This window comes from Eurosta solidaginis, unplaced genomic scaffold (genome assembly GCF_040869045.1).
Source record: "Eurosta solidaginis isolate ZX-2024a unplaced genomic scaffold, ASM4086904v1 ctg00001171.1, whole genome shotgun sequence".
Lineage (NCBI taxonomy): Eukaryota > Metazoa > Arthropoda > Insecta > Diptera > Tephritidae > Eurosta > Eurosta solidaginis.
This window is the reverse complement of record NW_027136985.1, coordinates 233581-253077: the sequence shown is the minus strand read 5'-3', so window position 1 is coordinate 253077 and position 19497 is coordinate 233581. Positions and strand designations below refer to the sequence as shown.

Below are 19497 nucleotides of genomic sequence, written 5' to 3'. Positions count from 1 at the left end.
CCACGCCCCTTTTCAAAAATATATAGCTAGTAGATCCTTCTAGACTATTGGCTATATGTGTGCAAAATTTCATCCAAATCGGTTCAGCCGTTCTTGCGTGATTGAGTCACAAAGACAAACGTCTGGACAAACATCCAAACATCCAAACATCCAAACATCTAAACATCCAAACATCCAAACATCTTCACATCCAAACTTTGCCATTTATAATATATATTAGATATTAGATATTAGATTAGATTAGATTAGATAGATAACGGTGCCACGTCCATTTTAAAAAAAATGTTTATCAAGAGTCTCAATATCAGTCCACACGTCAAATTTCAACATTCTAGGTATATTATTTACTAAATAACCAGAATTTTTGTGTTTCCCAAAATGTTATATGGAAAAGTGGGCGTGGTTATCATCCGATTTCCCTCATTTTCAATACCAATCTATTCTGGGTTCAGATAAGTTGGTGTACTAAATTTGGTTAAGATATTTCAATATTTACTCAAGGCATCGTGTTAACGGACAGACGGGCGTACGGAAAGACGGACGGACGAACGGACGGACATGGCTCAATAAATTTTTTTTCGATGGCGATGATTTTGATATATGGAAGCCTATATCTATCTCGATTCTTTTATACCTGTATAACCAACCGTTATCCAATCAGTGTTATAATACCCTGTGTACAAATACAGCTGGGTATAAAAATCCAGGGTTGTCAGGTCAAAAAAATTTAGGAGCGCTAAAAAAACAGCCAGACATATGATTCGATGCAGCGCCCGTAATACGTGTTAAGATCCGTGATTAAGCGAGAGAATATAATGTCCAAATACAAGCATAAATAAAATAATAAAAAAAAATTTTAAGTTAAACGGTTTTATTGAAAACAATACTTGCATGAAGTAATAATAATATCAAAAGCTAGAAAATAATTAGGTAGGTCCTAAGTACTAGTCATCACACTCCTTATCAATCTAGGGCGTTGATTACACAATTAAATAAAAGCGTTGGACGCGTCACATTTCTATTGATAGTCATAAGTAAGATCAACTGAACCTTAATCAGATTATGCTACGCCTCACATTTTTAGAAATTTCACGCGCCCAACGCTTTTATTTAATTGTCTGATCAACGCCCTAGATTGATGAGGAGTGTGATGACTAGTACCTAGGCCCTACCTAATTATTTTCTAGCTTTTAGTATTAGCCGTGTTTTTTAACACGCGTATATCCGTTTACGCTTAAGTTTATATTGACTGCTAAGCGACAAACTATAAATACACCTCTGAAATTGCTGCGCATAAATTTTGTCCTACTAAATTTCAATACGCATTATACTCAGAAATATGTGTCTTTGTTTCACCCTCTATACTAATTCTATGTATTCTATGTGTGTCCACAATTCATCGCAACTGATTCAGCTATATGTTATATCCTATGGTCACCAGAGCGTTGCGTCTCCGCTTTTCGGTACACCCTGTTGCTGTAACTAGTTGTTTAACCACAGCCGCTGGATGGGTCTCCTAAACATTATCTAAGCAAGGATAGGCGTTTTTTTTTAACGCGCAAACGAAACGTATACGCGTGTAAAAAAAAACACGGCTATTATTAGCTGTGTTTTTTTTTTACTTCTATATACGTTTACGGTGAAACTTTATATCGGCTGCTAAGCGACAAACTTTAAATACACCTCTGAAATCGCTGCGCATAAAATTTCTGCTACTAAATTTCAATACGCATTATACTCAGATGTAACTAAAATATGTGTCTTTGTTTCACCCCCTACACTAATTCTATGTTTTCTATGTGTGTCCACAATTCTTCGCAACTGATTCAGCTATATGTTATACCCTATGGCCATCAGAGCGTTGTGTCTCCGCTTTTCGGTACACCCTGTGCTGTAGCTAGTTGTTTAACCATTGCCGCTAGATGGGTCTCCTAAGCATTATCTAAGCGAGGATAAGCGTGTTTTTTTACCCGCAAACGTAAACGTATACGCGTGTAAAAAAAAAAACACGGCTATTGTTACGTGATGCAAGTATTGTTTTCAATAAAACCGTTTAACTTAAAAATTTATTTTTAATTATTTTATTTTCAACTTTTTAGTCTTTATTTAATTGTCTATTATTTCTCATCCTATTTAGTTCATTTAGTGACTCATTATTACAAGGACTCTTTCCTAACTATTTATTACAATCTAAGTTCTCAATACATAATCCTTCCAAAGATTTTATTGACCTTGCGCCACGTATGTTTGTCCCTCCTCGAACTCCAAAGTATTTTGATGTCACTTCTATATGACTGTATGTAATATTTGTTCCAAATATGAGCCAAATCGGACCATAAATACGAGCATTTTTAATATCTCAATCCTTGCGCCACCTGGCGGCGATTTTTTTCATATGTCACTTTCTATTCATGTATGTAATATGTGTTCCAAATATGAGCCTAATCGGAGCACACATACCTTTTTCTAATATCTCGATACCCGCGCCACCTAGCGGCGATTTTTTTCATATGTCGCTTTCTATTCATGTATGTATTACAGGTATGCTTAACCAACGAACCGATATAATTTCGTTACGATAATTAACGTTAATAAACGAAACAAAGTCATTTCGTTTGTTTATTAACGTTAAGAACGTCAAATTAACGAAATGATTTTGTTTCGTTTTCTGCCATATCAAAACGAAATCAAATCGTTTATGTTGATTATTAATTTCAAACTATGCTGGCAAAGCTGATTGCAACTTTTCTCGTGAATTTTGACAGTACGAACATTTCTCAGAGTATTTTTGACATTACCACCAACGAGTTATAGAAACAAATCACATGGAGTTTGTCTGTGTATGTCCGCTCGCTGTTAGCACCTTACGGCTTCACCATGGCTATAGCATTGCCAGCACAATTCAAACATAAAGTATCACGTTTTTGTTTACGTTTTTAACGTTAACGAAAGCTTTCGTTTCGGTTAAAAACGAGATACAATTTATCTGGACAATTTCTTTATCGACAAAGACTCTCTAAATATAAGATGGTACATTGTAGAGTTCTAAAGCTTTGTGGAAATTGTGGGACGGCTGCACCAGGAATTCACCATACTTTTTGCTATGCTGTCCGCCTCAACATAGCTGATTTTATAAGGCTGTTTAACTCTGTAATCTTTGCTGTCATTTATTTTGCTTTTGGAAAAATGACCGATTTGCAATAAGCTGGCCGAAAAATATTGGCATAACAGCTTAAGTTAGATCAACAATGGAAAATCTTGGAAAATTTGAGCAGATGTGGCAATTTCGCACGTTCGTTGAACGAAATATTGACAATCTATTGATCATCACTAGGAAATTAGCTACATTCCATCAACTCAGCAGAACTTTAGCAATACTCTGTTATTATTTGGCTGCTCAAACACACCCATATTAATTGCGCATTAAATCTAAAATATAAATCTAAAAAATGACTCTGGTTGTTATGTCCGCAGCATTTATTTAGTTCAAAGTCAGAGCCAATAATAGCCAAAGCCATAATAATTTACACGGGTCATCAGTACGTTCTCTGATTCAAAAGCTGAACCACCAGCGCTACCGTCATCAGTTCAGTGTCATCATTGCCAGTAGCGCCAATAACACCAAACTCCTGCCTGACACACAAAAATCGTTTCACTCAAAAGCGCAAGTGAAATGTACTACGCACTCACTACTAAGTAGCGCCAAAAATTCGCTTGGAGTCATTGCGTCAATGAGCTACCATTGAGCTGGCACCGCATTGGCGCTAGCGCCATGCAATTTACATCACTAAATTGCGCGAATACCCAGGCTCATGACTTTTTTAATCACGATGGTGAAAACGAAACAGGGGCAAAACGTATGGTGTATTCCTGGTGTAGCCGTCCCACTTTATGGAGAATGAACGACTCTACAATGCTCCCTCCTATTAATCTACGCTCTCTGGTGATAGTGAGTAAATTAATATATTATACTTTTTATATACACACATGGAAAAAAAAAATTAAATGAATTTTGTTCCTTTAGCAGCAAAACCTAAAAGAAAGCGATTGTTTTGGCCTGGAGATGGCGAAGTGGCTATCCTGATTTGTGGGAAGAGCGTGCTGCTGATCTTCGATCTTCGCGAAAGAATGGCCATATATATAAAGAGATGGCAAACGAGTTGGCAAAGTTAGGCTACAATTACACCGCTCGAGATAATCAAGTCAAGATCGCAAATTTTACCCAGCGATACCGATAAGAAAATATTTATGGTAATTCTATACGACAGCATGACACTGCTAATACGCGTCCAAAAATATCAAAGAGGTGTCAAAAGACGCGTATTAATCTCGACAACAATAATCCGTAACCAGAAAATAAAAATTTTATCTCTGTCCAGAAATATTTGCAGTTGAAGTTGGCGATTTTCATGTGGGTGTTGTAATGTTGGCGTACCAACAAAAAATTGTGAACATAAGCGTTTTGCGCGGATATAGTTTTGGTTTCCAAACCGGTGTTGGACCCACCCAGGGTAATTTTTTATAAGCACGGCCGAAGGCCGCCAATGCAAAAAGGTGTTCCGGCAAAAAAAAGGGGTAATAGTCTAGTTGAGGGGTCGACTGCTAATACGCTACCAAAAATATCGAGAGAGGTGTCAAAAGACGCGTATTAATCTCGAGAACAATAATCCGATGGCGGAAAAATTTTTATCTATGTCCGGAGATATTTGCAGTTGAAGTTGGCGAATTTCATGTGGTTGTTGTTGTGTTTCTACCCACAAAAAAAAATTGTGCATCACCGGTTATACCACACACCCGGACTTGGCATGGTGTAGCCCAGGATATTTTTTATAAGCGCGGCCGAAGGCCGTCAACTGAGAAAGGTGTTCTGCGCAAAAATACTATGGATCTCACCCCGGTTTCGGAGGTATCCGCTGGTCTTTTTTTGGTTTTTCGTCAATATCATTTGAACGAGTTTTCCGCCTTCGGATTATTAATACTGATGTCAAGACGCGTCGTTTGGCACCTCTCGATATTTTTGGTAGCGTATTAGCAGTCGACCCCTCAACTAGACTATTACCAAAAAAGGTAATTGTTTACTTTAGCTCACAACTGCTAAAACACTCGTCCAAAAATATAAGGAGAGGTGTCAAAAGACGCGTTTTGATCCCAGGACCACGAATCCGAAGGCGGAAATTCCAAATTTTATTTCCTTTTGGAGATATTTGCAAACAATTGAAAATTTTCATGTGGTTGTTGTTGTTTTGATGTTTTTGAAGTACCCACAAGAAAAACTGTGGGTAATAGTGTTTTGCGAGGATATAGTTTTGGTGTCCAAACCGTTGTTGGACTCACCCAGGGTAATTTTTTATAAGCGCGGCCAAAGGCCGCCAATGTAGAAAGGTGTTCTGCGCAAAAATGCTATGGATCCCAACCCAGGTTTCGGAGCGCTCCGGGGCCATTTTTCGGTTTTTTGGAAATAACTTTTGACAGAAATAAAATTTTGAATTTCCGCTCTCGGATTCGTGGTCCTGATATTTTTTTGGTTGGGTTTTAGCAGTTGTCAGCTAAAGGAAACAATTACCAAAAATACTATGGATTTCACCCCCGGTTTCGGAGGGACCCGCGGGTCATTTTTCGGTTTTTCATTAATATCTTTTGAACGAGTTAAAATTTTTATTTTCCGGTTTCGGATTATTAATACTGATATCAAGACGCGTCGTTTGACAGCTCTCTCGATATTGGACGCGTATTAGCAGTGTCGTGCTGGCGTATAAATTACCATATTTATATATCAATTAAATTAAAAGTGGGACTAAGCAAACATAATTTGTTTTAGCAAAGAAAAAACGGAAATGGGTCCTTCGGGGGGATCACCGTCAATATGGCCGTTTTATGCCAGAGTGCATCAAATAATTGGTGGCTTTAAGGCCAATCGATTTTCTGAACTTATGTTGGAGAGCATCGATGGTATGTATATATATGTGTATCGTGTGCCAACCATAACCATTGCTATCCTTTCCGACAAAAACTTTTGACGGCCTCTCGGCATTACTACAAGACCTGGAAGGGTATTGCTATTGATTTGTAATGCGCGCAAACAGATAACAGCCGAGAGGCCCTTGTTGTTGATGTTGTTGTTGTAGCAGTGCTTTGCCCCATCCAAGAGGTGGGACTACTCACAAGTCATCAAAATCCTGTTACAGTATTCAAATCGAATTTGGGCTAGAGTGACGTACGCCTCCCTGGGGACATTGCTTTCCTCTAGTGAGTTTAGGGTATATGACTATAGGAACGGGGTTCGCCGGATAATTTCTGGCACAGAGGTCCGAAGTTTTTTGGTGGTGGTTTGTTGTTAGTGTTGTAGCAGTGCTTCGCCCCGTCCAATAGGTGCGATCGATCACAAATTGTCATCAATGTCCTCTAACGGGAGCCCAAGGAAACTTGTTGTTTCGACAGGGGATGGACCATAATGAAAGGGGTGTTAGAGGCGTTGGTTCCACATTACAAGAGATGGTTGGTGTCATGTGGGGCCACATTGCAAGCGGGGCATACATTTTCTATGTCGGGGTTGATTCTCGATAGGTAAGAGTTTAGCCTGTTACAGTATCCAGAACGAAGTTGAGATAGAGTGACTCGCGTTTCTCTGGGGAGTATGCGTTCCTCTTCCGCAAGTTTTGGGTACTGTTCCCCGAGTACTGGATTCACCGGGCAATTCCCGGCATAAAGGTCCGACGCCTGTTTATGGAGTTCGACGAGGACCTGCTTGTGTTTTTTGGCTTCATACGACTGAGTTCTCGGTGCCGTATTTCCTCATAATGCTTACGGAGATGACTCCTTAAGCCCCTGGGCGGTGTTGACTCATCAATCATATTTCTGTTAGGATGCCCAGGTTTATGCGCATTCAACAGGAACTGTTTGGTTAGCATTTCATTTCTCTCCCTGATGGGGAGTATTCTCGCCTCATTATGTAGATGGTGTTCTGGGGGCATAAGAAGACATCCCGCGGCGGTTGTGAGGGCAGTATTTTGGCAGGCCTGTAGATTCTTCCAGTGAGTAGATTTTAGGCTTGGCGACCGTATAGGGGACGCGTAGCATGCAATCGGCTGGGCAATTGCTTTGTATATGGTAATGAGCGTTTCTTTGTCTTTTCCCCAAGTACTGTCAGCAAGGAATTTGAGAATTTTATTACGGCTCTGGATTTTCGGTACAATTGCGGCTGCATGCTCACCAAAATGTAGATCCTGATCAAACGTTACACCCAAGATTTTGGGGTTTAGGGCAGTCGGTAGCGTAGAACCATCGATGTGGATGTTTAAAATGGTCGACATTTGGGACGTCCATGTTGTAAATAAGGTCGCAGTTAATGTCAGGTTTCGCGAGACGAAAAAACTGGAGAGATCAGTGACGTCCGATGAATATTTTAAAAGGGAGCGGGCATAGTTCTATAGGTGGTCGCCTTTTTCTAGATATCGTTTTAAAGGTGGACCAGGGGTCACTCTATAATGTGTTTGTACGATATGGGTATCAAATTAAAGGTATTAATAAGGGTTTTAAAGGGGAGTGGTGGTAGTTGTATATGTGGGGGCGTTTTCGAGATATCGGCCAAAATGCGGACCAGGGTGACCCAGAACATCATCTGTCGAGAACCGCAAATTGGTTTATATATGTAATACCACGAACAGTATTCCTGCCAAGACTCCAAGGGCTTTTGATATCGCCCTGCAGAACTTTTTCATTTTCTTCTACTTAATAAAAAAAAAACAGAGAAACAATGTATATGCTCGGTTTATATTTTTATTGTGTTACGAATATATTAAAAACATGCCATATTTTTATTAAAATTTTTATTTTAAACAGAATCAAGTACATCTTCAGTACCCTCAACACCATCACCACAATTGACATCTACCCCTTCTACACCGCAGCTCTGGTCCAAACCACCATCGCCACTACCAGGCTCGTCTGCGATCGAACCTAAAAAGAAAAAAAATTACGTTAGTGTTCACACGAAAGTCATGGAGAAATTTGAGGAGGTGTCAGTGGAAATAACTAATTACATGAAAAAAAGTGAATAAAACGAAAACAATGTCATGAAAATTAAGGAAGAGAAGGCCAACGCATTGAAAGAAATAGCCCAAGACAATAAAGAACTCAAAAACGGCATATTGGCATTTTTAAATAAAAAAAATTGAATATCACATACATTTCTAAATATTAATGTCATCAACATACAACATACAAAAATAATAAATAAAATATGTACGTACAAAAATAATTGCATAGTCCCCTCTTATTTCTTCAGCAGATGGATCATTGTCGCCAATCACAACATTAAACTGCGGTCTTTCATAACTTCTTCCTACTTCTTGGAACCTCTCCAGCCACAAGTCATTTATTTTATCATTCATTTCATTTAGGAAGTTATGAATGACGCAGCATGCCCTAATTATAATAGCTGCCTTACCAATTCTATTGTCTAAACCTTTTCCAATTCGACGGAATCGTCCTTTTAGCTGGCCAAAGCCATTTTCAGACACCCTTCTACATTTTGAAAGATTATAATTAAAAAGCTTTTGCGTTTCAGTTAGCGCCATAGAAAAAGAGTACGGCTTCATCAAAGTGGTGGAAAATCGGAACGCAGAGTCTCCACTGATGCATATTGGCATATTTACGCCACCTATTTCCTTTTTACTCGCGGCCAGTAGTTCATTTTCTTCCATTAATTTCTTCATTAAAGAGGCATTATAAATCTGTGAATCATTGCATCGTCCTGGAGAGCCGATGTTCACATATAAAAAACGATATCTAAATTGAAAAATAACATAATTAGCACCAATTCATGACAAGAACTACAGCATAGTGTACCTACCTGTAATCCACTACAGCTAATAATATAATGGAATACCATCCTTTGTAGTTGTAATAATCGACTGCATCTTCTGCATTTGGTTTTATTTCGATGTGGCACCCATCTATGTAAAAATGGTTATTCCCGTACATGTGCATAAATACATGTAATATTCCTTACCTATTGCCCCTAGACATTGTGGAAAACCTAGACGATGAAAGCCACCCACGAGATCAGCTATAATTTCTGGAGTAGGTGGTAATTTTTTAATAAATTGCGCTGACATTGCTTCGTAAACTTCCTCACAGAACTCCCATAATATTTTGCATACCGTCGATATTCCAACTCCGAAAAGTTCTGATACCACTCTGTATTCTCCAGCTGATCCCAGAGTAAATAAAGCAATTGCAACCCGTTTCGAAAGTGGTATCGCAAGTCGCCAATTTGTGTCCGACTTCTGCAAATTTTTTAGGAAGCTGCAGAGGGTTTCAAAGCTGGTACGATGCATGCGGAAGTGTGTCTTAAAAAAATTGTCGTCGTTGCAGTCTCAAGTGACTTCCCAGAAAGATGAGGGCCGTCCCTATAATAAAAAGAATTACCTATAACCGGACAGTGTGTTATAAACTATAAATTGACTTACCAATTTCCAGAGGAATCGCCGAGAGGCTTTCGTTGCCATTAACCCGTAAAGGTAAATCTGCTGTCGTCTCAGATGCTGCAAAATTAAAAAATTCTTCTCCTTTCGTTTTCTTTGCAAAGCAACGGCGTTGTCGTAACTTGCTTGCATCGATTGCAAAGCTTGCATATTTGCAGTATATGCAACAAATATTTCTTTTAAATAATTATTTTCCTGCATTGTACGTTTACTTTTCTAAACCAATTAAATATTATTGTTATTAACAATTTAAATCCGCGATCTTATTATTGTTATTATTATTTTGACATTTCATCTGTCATACTAATCGAGCAGATACTTCTGTGTGAAAGCAAAAAATTTACGATTTCATTAGCAGGTGAAATGAGATTATTAAGTTTCTGTGTGAAAACAGTATAAGCGAGGATAGGCGTTTTTTTCAAGCGCAAACGTAAACGTATACGCGTGTATAAAAAAACACGGCTATTGTCAGTGAAGAGGAAAATTTCGTACACTGTGCAAGTGCTAAATATAAATAATCAGGGCTGTTCGGAATTCCGATTCCGATCAATTTCTTCGGAATCGAAATGGATTGGTGTTCTCAATGTCGATTCCGACCAAAAATTATCGGTTTGAAAAGTATTGCCTCTGAGCAGTCGGAGTGAAAAATAATTGGCTGATTATACACAAATGTTGCGATATTTGTCTTTCAAATGATTTTTTTTTAATTCTTCATTTTATGTGGAACAGTTATGTGTATTTTTTGTTTAAATTTGAGTTAAATTGGCATAATAAATCTTTCTTTAAAAACTTCTATGAAGAAATCTATTAGGCAAACAAATCGATGCTGATCGAAATGAAGTCGGCCTGTTCTGAATTCCGATCCAGCGCATTTTTACGATTCGCACGCACAGTAGCACGTCTTCTTGCGTCTGCGCATCCAAAAACCATACCTGCAGGCATTTTTTAATTACAATAAAATTTTATGATACTTAAACTAAAACACATAAACAAAAACAGCTGATTAAACTGGTTATAGAATCGGAATGAAAACGATTAGAAATCGACTTCGAATCGATTTTTTACAATCGGAGTTGAGAACACCAAATAGACACCGAGTCGAAATCAGTGTCGTTTTACTTTTAATTCCGAGTTGGAATTCAGAACTGGCCTGAATATCAAAAAAAAAAAATATTTTTGTGGATATTGTGGATATTTTTTTGTAAAAATATATAAGTTCAGAGTTTATTGTGACACTATTTGTTTTAGACAGGGATGCACCTTAACGTTAAGCTAATGGTTTATCAAAAAATTTCCACCGTTTCCGTTCCGGTAATTATCTTGGATGTGGTGTATCACCCAGCGACATCTGTTGGATATAATGGCATTTAACCACAAGGGTTTGTGTCTTGTATTTGCATTGTGTATTGCAATGGTTAGTTTTACAGCTTTCAGCTTTTCAATTTACATATTTAAAAATCGTGCACTGAGGGAAGTGCTTGGACTGCTATATCATTTTTGCTATTGATAGCGACTTATTTCGTGCGATACCTATTTGGAATGTATCCACTATCAAATCTTATTTGCATCTAATAAAAAGTCATATCGCAATTTAAAATTTTATGTTTTTTTTTTTTTTTTGATGTGACGATGGAACTTCACTTTTTTATATGTATAAGAAAAATATTTATGGACGGCACTGTTTTATTTCACATTGGCGTGAGAGCAATATTAGCCGTGTTTTTTAACACGCGCGTATACGTTTCGTTTGCGTGTGTAAAAAAACGCGTATCTTCGCTTAGATAATGCTTAGGAGACCCATCTAGCGGCTGTGGTTAAACAACTAGCTACAGCAACAGGGTGTACCGAAAAGTGGAGACGCAACGCTTTGATGGCTATAGGGTATAACATATAGCTGAATTAGTTGTGATGAATTGTGGACACACATAGAATTAGTGTAGAGGGTGAAACAAAGACACATATTTCAGTTGCATCTGAGTATAATGCGTATTGAAATTTAGTAGGACAAAATTTATGCGCAGCAATTTCAGAGGTGTATTTATAGTTTGTCCCTTAGCAGTCAATACTACAAGTCTCTACGCCACCGGGACGTTACTTAAAAATGGATTGAAAGATTCACAAATCAAAACTAATTTTCTTAATATCTCGATCCATGCGCCACCTAGCGGATTTTTTTTTGATCAAATATTGTATTGTCACCGGCTTCTGACTCACAGCCCAAGTTTCAAGTCTCTAGCTCACCGGGAAGTTACATAAAAATCGCAAGATTCGCCTGCCATCGGGCGGCATTTTGTTTTCCAAGAATTGTAGTGCCATCGACTCGCAAACTATGTGCTAAGTTTCAAGTCTCTGGATCACCGAGAAATTAGTTAAAAGTCGATCGCAAAATTTACATTTTAAAATTAATTTTCTGTATATCTCGATCCGTGCGCCTCCTAGCGTATTTTTTTTCACTTGCATTGTAATGTCCCCCAGATCTGAACTATGTTCTAGTATCAAGTGGGAAATTACCGAAAGAGACTTTTCCGTGTGTCAAAAATTCGTATGGAAATGAGGGGACAAACATGAAAGGGGCTTAATATAAAGGTAGTAAAAATAAAAATAATACGTACACAAATATGATTATTAGATTAAGCAAGTAGAAATCAGCATTAAAACAATAGGGGGAAAGAAAAAAGGAAACAAGATGACGAGATAATACAATTTCATTAGCAAGAATACAAAATATGGTGATATCTAAATAATCATGCGAAATATTTCTAAAGATGGTTTTTAACATATGTGACCTGGAATCATGAAACGACCCTATTGTGAGAAAACAAGTTTTTGAGAAAAATGCGTTTAGTTTCTGTTTAGCTTCACTCTGTGTAGCGGTTGGCCGTTCTGAGCTACAAGCTTGAATATAGTTCAGAACCCGATGACAATGCAATAATAAGAAAAAACTCCGATAGGTGGCGCATGGATCTAAATATTTCAAAAAATCGTATTTGTGGTCCGATTTGACTTTAAATGCGATTTTTGAAGAAACTAAGAAAGATAGAAAACTGCAAACTGAAAAGTGTTTATTCCATTGGAAAGAGCGTTAAATTTCCTATAAGAATCACTCAAAGAACGCTATTTTCGCACAATAGGGTCGTTTCATGATTCCAGGTCCCATATACATATTTATATTCGCAACTCACCTTCAAACTTTTGTAAGGCAACTAGTGCTCTTTCGATGCCCGATAATTCCGTGTTTGCACCATCAATCGCTGTTTCGTAATGTTGGCGCTTGGTGCTCATTGCCCCCAACTTGCCTTGAGCTTTAAATTACTGTTATGTAAAAATTCAATTTTTTTTTCTGCTTCATTAATGTTAATTTCGGAAGTTTTTACTTTAACTTTCCATTTGTATATATTGTTTTTCTGTTTCTTAATTTGAGTAATTAAATTGTTAATATTTGTTTGTACCGATTTTAATTTATCATCATATATCGTATGAATTAATTTCTTAATTTCGGCCATTTTTTTCGTCACACACGCATCAGTCGTAGTTTGTTCTCGCTCTTGTGCCTCCAATTGATTAAAAATAGTTGGTAATTGTTCCCTTAAACTCTTTAGAACAATAAAGAGCTTTTGTGTGTTCGATTGACACACATCACGTTCTAAACGTCCTCGCTGTTCCTGATTATAGTTTATTTGTGATTGCAATTGTTCCGCCTGTACTTGCATAACGTCCAAAGCTTTTTGCGAGATCAATGATGTATCGGCTGATTGCTTGGTTTTCGTTTGCACTTGTGTACCCATTGCATTGATAGGGACGTGGTCCATTTTCGGGGCTATAGAGTAAAAGGGGAAAAGATAAAAAAAACAAAGAGAAATTAAATAATTAAGTTCAATTTGCGACATTTGCAATTTGCAATAATCTGCGATCTAAATCGATGCAAAAGTAAAGGCAATTATAAAGCTGTACCGCTAGTGGGTTAGGGGGTTAGAATATACCCGTGGTAGGTATGCCTGTCGTAAGAGGCGACTAAAATACCAGATTCAAGGGGTTGTGTAGCGCAACCTTTTTAGGTTGCCAACGCAATATATAGCTTCTCCAAACCCAATTGTCAACCTCACCTTCGAGCGGCGAATCCCGTTTCATTAACAGACGAGGTTCTGGCGACCACAAGCTCCTCATGGATAATCTACTCTCTTTGGTACTACTAAATTTTAATACACATTATACTCAGATGCAACTGAAATATGTGTCTATGTTTCATCCTCTACACCAATTCTATATATCCTATACCTGTCCACTATTCATTGCAACTGATTCAGCTATATGTTATACATTATGGCCACCAGAGGTTTGTGTCTCCGATTTTAGGTACACCCTCTTCTGTAGCTAGTTATTTAACCACTGCCTTTAGTGGTTAACCAAATATTTAAATATTTATTTTTAGAAATATTATTTTATTTACTTTTGAGTTTAAATATTTTCAAACTAATTAGAATTTTCTTTTTTTTGAAGTTATTCAAAAATTTTAAGTTAACATGACAACTCAATTAAAAATTATTTTAAAAATTAAAGTAAAGAATACAAAGTAGTTAACACTATATTTACTCCCCCTCCAAGAAAATTTGAAACAAACAAATTATTAATTAATATTAAATGTAACCTTTTTTTGTTTTTTGTTGTTTAATGTATTTGTATTTAAATTAGTGTTAATAAGTATGTTTGCTGGTTTAAGTAAATCAATTGAAATATTGTTAATAATATTTTTGTATTGAATTGTAAATGTTTTATGTTTCTTAGAGATAACTTTAAAAGGTCCTTCATAAGGTGATTCTAAATTAGATTTACGAAGAACTTTAACAAAAACATACTCACAATTTTTTAATTGTTTAGGAACGAAAAAATTTTCTTTCTTATGATGAAAAAATTTAAACGAACAAGTGAAAAATATTCTCTTATTTTATGAAGAGCGTCATTAGAAAAATCATGTTCTTTATTACTATTTGAAATAATTAATTCACCAGGTATTCTAAGTGTTTGGCCATAAACAAGTTCAGCAGATGAACATTCACCAGGTATTCTAAGTGTTTGGCCATAAACAAGTTCAGCAGATGAACATTTTAAATCTTCTTTAATAGAAGTTCGTAAACCAAGTAGAATGAATGGTAAAATGTCAAACCAATGAACCGAGTCGTTTGATGCTATAATTGCTGCTTTTAAAGTTCGATGAAATCTCTCTATCATGCCATTTGCTTGGGGATGGTAAGGAGATGTATGAATTTTATGAGAACCTAAAAGTTTAGTTAATTCCGTAAAAAATTTTGAGGTGAATTGTGAACCTTGATCTACTTTAATATTCAATGGTATACCAAATCGTGGTATATAATTTTGAATAAAAGTTTTTAGTATAGTATTTGTTGAAATATCTTTAAGTGGATAAGCTTCAGGCCAACGTGAAAATCTATCAATAATTGTTAAAATATAAGAATTTTCATTTGAAACTGGAAGAGGTCCAACAATATCCATATGAATATGTTCAAAACGGTCTGATGGTATTTGAATTTTTTTGATAGGAGATTTAGTATGTCTTGAAATTTTGGATTTTTGACAATTGATGCAAGATGAAGTCCAATCGTTAATTTCTTTACGCATGTTAGGCCAATAATATTTATTTTGAATTAATTTTCTAGTTGTTCTTATACTTGGATGAGATAATGAGTGAATTTTGTCAAATATAATTATTCTCATAGAATGTGGGACATAAGGTCGAAAAGGTTGTAGAGAAACATCACACCATATGTTTAAATTAATAATTGGAATATGAATTTCTTTTAAATTATTTTTAGAATTTGGATCAGAAATGGTTTTTTGTAAAAATGTATCAGTTTGCTGTTCTTTATATAAAGTTTCTACATTTATATCTTGAGTTGAAATTGCATTTATTTCTGGAATACGGGAAAGTGTGTCGGCAACTATGTTGTCTTTTCCACGTATATATTGAATATCATTTGTAAATTGAGCAATATATTCAAGATGACGTAGTTGACGAGGAGATCTATCTACTTTAGAATTTAGAACATGAATTAAAGGTTTATGATCAGTATAAATTGTAAAAGTTCTACCTTCAAGAAAATGTTTAAAATGTTTAATTGAATTATAAATTGCCAAAAGTTCACGATCAAATGTTGAATATTTAGTTTCTGTTGTAGTTAATTTTCTTGAAAAATAAGCTAAGGGTTCTAGTATATTATTGCTAGTTTGTTGAATAACTGCTCCAATAGCAACATTTGATGCATCTGCTGCTAATGATAAAGTACCATTTTTGTCGAAATGTGTAAGTAAAGTATTTTTAGCAAAAAGTTTTTTAACATTTTCGAAAGCTGTTGTGGTTTCATTTGTCCAATTTTATTGTTTGAGTTTGTTTTTAATTGCATGTGTTAACATTTCATGAAGAGGACTAAGTTCTGTTGCTAACATTTTAATATATCTGTGATAGTAATTTATCATACCTAAAAATTTTTGTAATTTATTTATAGAAATTGGTTTTTCAAAATTTGTTATGATTTCAATTCTATCTAAAGATGGTTTAATACCTTCGCCTGAAATTTCGTAACTTAAGAAATTTAATTTATTTACACCGAGAGTACATTTTGAAGGTTTAATATTTAAATTATATTCTTCAAGTCTTTTGAAAACTGATTTTAAATGATTTATATGCTGATCTTTATTATCAGTGGCAATAAGAATGTCATCAGTGTATGTAAATACAAAATTGAAATCAGAAAATACTTCATTAATAAAGCGTTGGAAATTTCGTAAACCGAAGGTCATTCTTACGAATTCAAACATTCCAAAAGGGGTAGTTATTGCAGTTTTATGAATGTCTTCTTCTGCCATTGGAATTTGGTGGTAGGCACGCACAAGATCAATTTTGGAAAAAAATTGTTTGTTTTTTAAATCAATTGTTAAATCGTGAATATGTGGTAAAGGATACCGATCTGGTTTAGTAATAAAATTAAGTCTTCGATAGTCTCCGCAAGGTTTCCAATCATTTGGTTCATTTTAGGAACGAGATGAAGTGGAGATGCAATAGGAGAATTTGAGGGTCTGCATATACCAGTTTTAACTAAAAATTCAAATTCAGTTTTAGCAATTTTAAGTTTGATTGGATCAAGACGTCTGTGTTTCGAAAATGGTAAAATACCTTTTGTTTCTATCCTGTGAACCGTATGGTGTTTAACCTTTTTAGTATAATCTGGTTCACAGGTAATAGATGGAAATTCATTAAGTAATTTTGATAACTTATTTTCGACAGTAGGAATTTTGAGTGAGAAAATATTAGAAAATCCAGAAGATCCAGCAACTTTAATTTTTTTAGTAGAATCCATTATTTCTTTATTTTTAATATTGACAATAATTCCGAATTTTTCTAAAAAGTTTGCTCCTATAATTGGTGTATCAATATTCGCAATAATGAACGGAAATTCAAAATCTCTTCTTAAACCTTATACTAGGTTCAAACACACACCAAATTGGCAATTTATACTATTTGGGCAATTTATTACGCAATTTGTTATATAATAAATTGCCAATTTAAAAAAAATTTTGTAATAAATTGTTTCGAACTGCAAATGCAACATTGTAAAGTGTGTTTTTTGAGTATATTTTAACGTCAGTTACGCATGGCTGAACTATGTGGTTGGCTCATCTCATCAGCTGATTTTATGCCTTTCATTTCACTGGAGTAGGGATTGTCAAAAGAAGATGGCAAACTCAAAATGAAACCAAAACATTGAACACATTTTCTTACAACTCACAAAAATTTCAAAGTTTTTTGTTTTCATTCCATTTCATTCGCCTAATAATGTGCGTGTTCATTTTGACAGTCTGAACAAAGGTATGTATGTTCTTGCTGTAGAGATGAGCCAACCAGCTATCAAATTACTATTGTGTAAGCTAAATCGAGTTGTATGAACAGCACTCAATTCAAATCGAAATTTCCTCAATTTATTTTTCTGTTTGAACATAGTATAAATCAATTTTAAGTAGTTTTGTACCGAAAGTTTCAAATGAAGAACCGTTTGCTACAGTTAAAGTAAGATCCGAATTTCTTTTATAAATTTTAAATTTAGAAAAGGGAATAACTGATACAACTGCACCGGTATCGATAAGAAAATTAAGTTTATTGAATTTATCAAATATGAATAGGCGACGAGTAGGTTTAATAACAGTTCCATTATCCGTCACCGTCATAATGGATCGTTTCAGTTTAAATTTTGTTCGTAATGTGAATTATGATTTTGATTAAAATTGCATGGGGGTATACATTTGAGAGCGTTATTCTTAAATTTTTTGTGATACCAACAAATAGTTGTTTGTGAATTAAAATTACGATTGTTTGAAAAATTTCTTTATCCTGAAAAATTTCGAGATTTAGATCTATTTCTATCTTTAGATCTTGAACGGATTTGTAATTGATTAATATCACTAGAAATTTTATTTAAATTTTGAAAAATAGCCGTGGTTAATTCAGTTAAATTTTTAACGCATTGTTCTAAAATATTATTATTTATACTTGAGACTACAGGAGATTTGGAAAAATGAGGATTATTGATTAAATCAAAAAGTTTGTCAGCTAAAATAATAATTTCATCTCTGTTTTGATTATTATTGGAAGTCAAATGAATTTGTATTTCTTTTGGTAATCTACGAATCCACAACTTAAAGAGTAATTCTGGGCTAACTATGGAGTCAGAACCTATAAGTGATTTCATAAATATGAATAATTCAGATGGTGAACGATCACCAAGTTCAGCTTTTGAAAATAATTGTTCTAATCGTTTTTCTTCGCTAAGAGAAAATCTTTCACATAGAATTTTTTTGATTGTATAATATTTATTAAAAAGAGGAGGAGGGTTGATAACATCTAAAATTTTAGAAATAGTATCTCGTTGAAGAGTAATTAGAACATTTTGAAATTTTAAATTATCATCAGTGATATTATTAATTTCAAATTGTCCTTCAACAAGTAAAAACCAGGCATCAAGACAATCTTGCCAAAATTGTGGTAATTTAATAGATTTAGTAGAAGGAAAATTTGTAAAGTTATCTTGTGTTGAAGTATCTTGTGTTATATTAGAGATGTTGTTTTGTGTTGTATTAATGTTAGAATTTTGAGTTGTGTTCTGAGTCATTGTGTTATTTGTATAGTTGTTGTTTTGATTTTCCGAATTTGTAAACTTACGGGTTCGTATTGGAGAACGTAGAACCATATGAAAAAAAAAAAATTAAATGAAAAATTTGAAAATTAGGAAATATTTAAGATTTTTTTTTGGAAAGGGAGTTAACAATTTAAATAAAATATTTATTTTTATATAAAAAATAAATAAATTTAAATAATTTATATAGAATTTTTAAAATATAAAAATAATCTTAAAATACATTTGGAAATTTAAAGGGTTTAAAATTTTAATTTAAATTATAATAGAAGATTTTAAATTTAATATTAAAATAATAATTATACTTACATAAAATTTAATTTAATAAAAAAAAAAATATATATATATATATTAAAATTAATAAGTAGTTGATTGATGATTGTAGAGATTTTAAGGGAATCAATTGCGTTTTTTGGAAGTGATAACAATTGAATACATCGTTGTTGCTGTTTATGCAATGGCTTTGTGGTTTTCTTTATAAATCTCGTCATTTTCAACGTGATGTCTTATATTTTAAATCCGTTGTTGTGCGTATTGTGCGTAAAATAGCTCTTGTTGTAATGAAGTGGATAACTCAATTGTAAATAGTTTTTAATTTTTAAGTATTTAGTTAAATTTTAAGGGTTTAAATATAGATAATAAATTTTGTAATATTTGTATTTACGTAGATAGTTTATTTATATTTGTATCTTTGTTCATAGTTTATATCTTTGTATACTAAATTTTTAAATTTGGATGTTTGTTTTATTATAATAACTTCTTTAGTTCACTTCATATAAATATTGAAAGATATTTGTGCACAATTTTATATT

At 34.5% G+C, this 19497-nt stretch overlaps 2 protein-coding genes and 1 long non-coding RNA gene across 9 annotated transcripts in view; 1 reads left to right on the top strand and 2 right to left on the bottom strand.

Annotated features, from left to right (window-relative positions):
- Positions 1 to 4187: 4187 nt before the first annotated feature.
- On the top strand, positions 4188 to 8218 carry LOC137235980 (uncharacterized). Its single transcript, XM_067758716.1, has 3 exons — positions 4188 to 4251; positions 5819 to 5949; positions 7840 to 8218. The coding sequence occupies exons 2-3, from the start codon at positions 5835 to 5837 to the stop codon at positions 8055 to 8057; spliced, it is 333 nt and encodes a 110-aa protein (XP_067614817.1). The 5' UTR covers positions 4188 to 4251; positions 5819 to 5834; the 3' UTR covers positions 8058 to 8218.
- Positions 7817 to 12816, bottom strand: LOC137235981 (uncharacterized). Its single transcript, XR_010948185.1, has 5 exons — positions 12668 to 12816; positions 9471 to 9701; positions 9011 to 9410; positions 8852 to 8954; positions 7817 to 8787 (listed from the first exon to the last, which is right to left on the bottom strand). It is a non-coding gene; the product is annotated as an uncharacterized lncRNA (long non-coding RNA).
- Positions 12817 to 12948: 132 nt separating this feature from the next.
- The window catches only part of LOC137235983 (uncharacterized), a 50198-nt gene continuing 43649 nt past the window's right edge, over positions 12949 to 19497 (bottom strand). For all 7 annotated transcript variants that reach the window (XR_010948188.1, XR_010948193.1, XR_010948186.1 and 4 more), the window contains one exon: positions 12949 to 13302. The gene's annotated coding sequence lies outside the window, so the exon portion shown is untranslated. The remainder of the gene's footprint in view (positions 13303 to 19497) is intronic.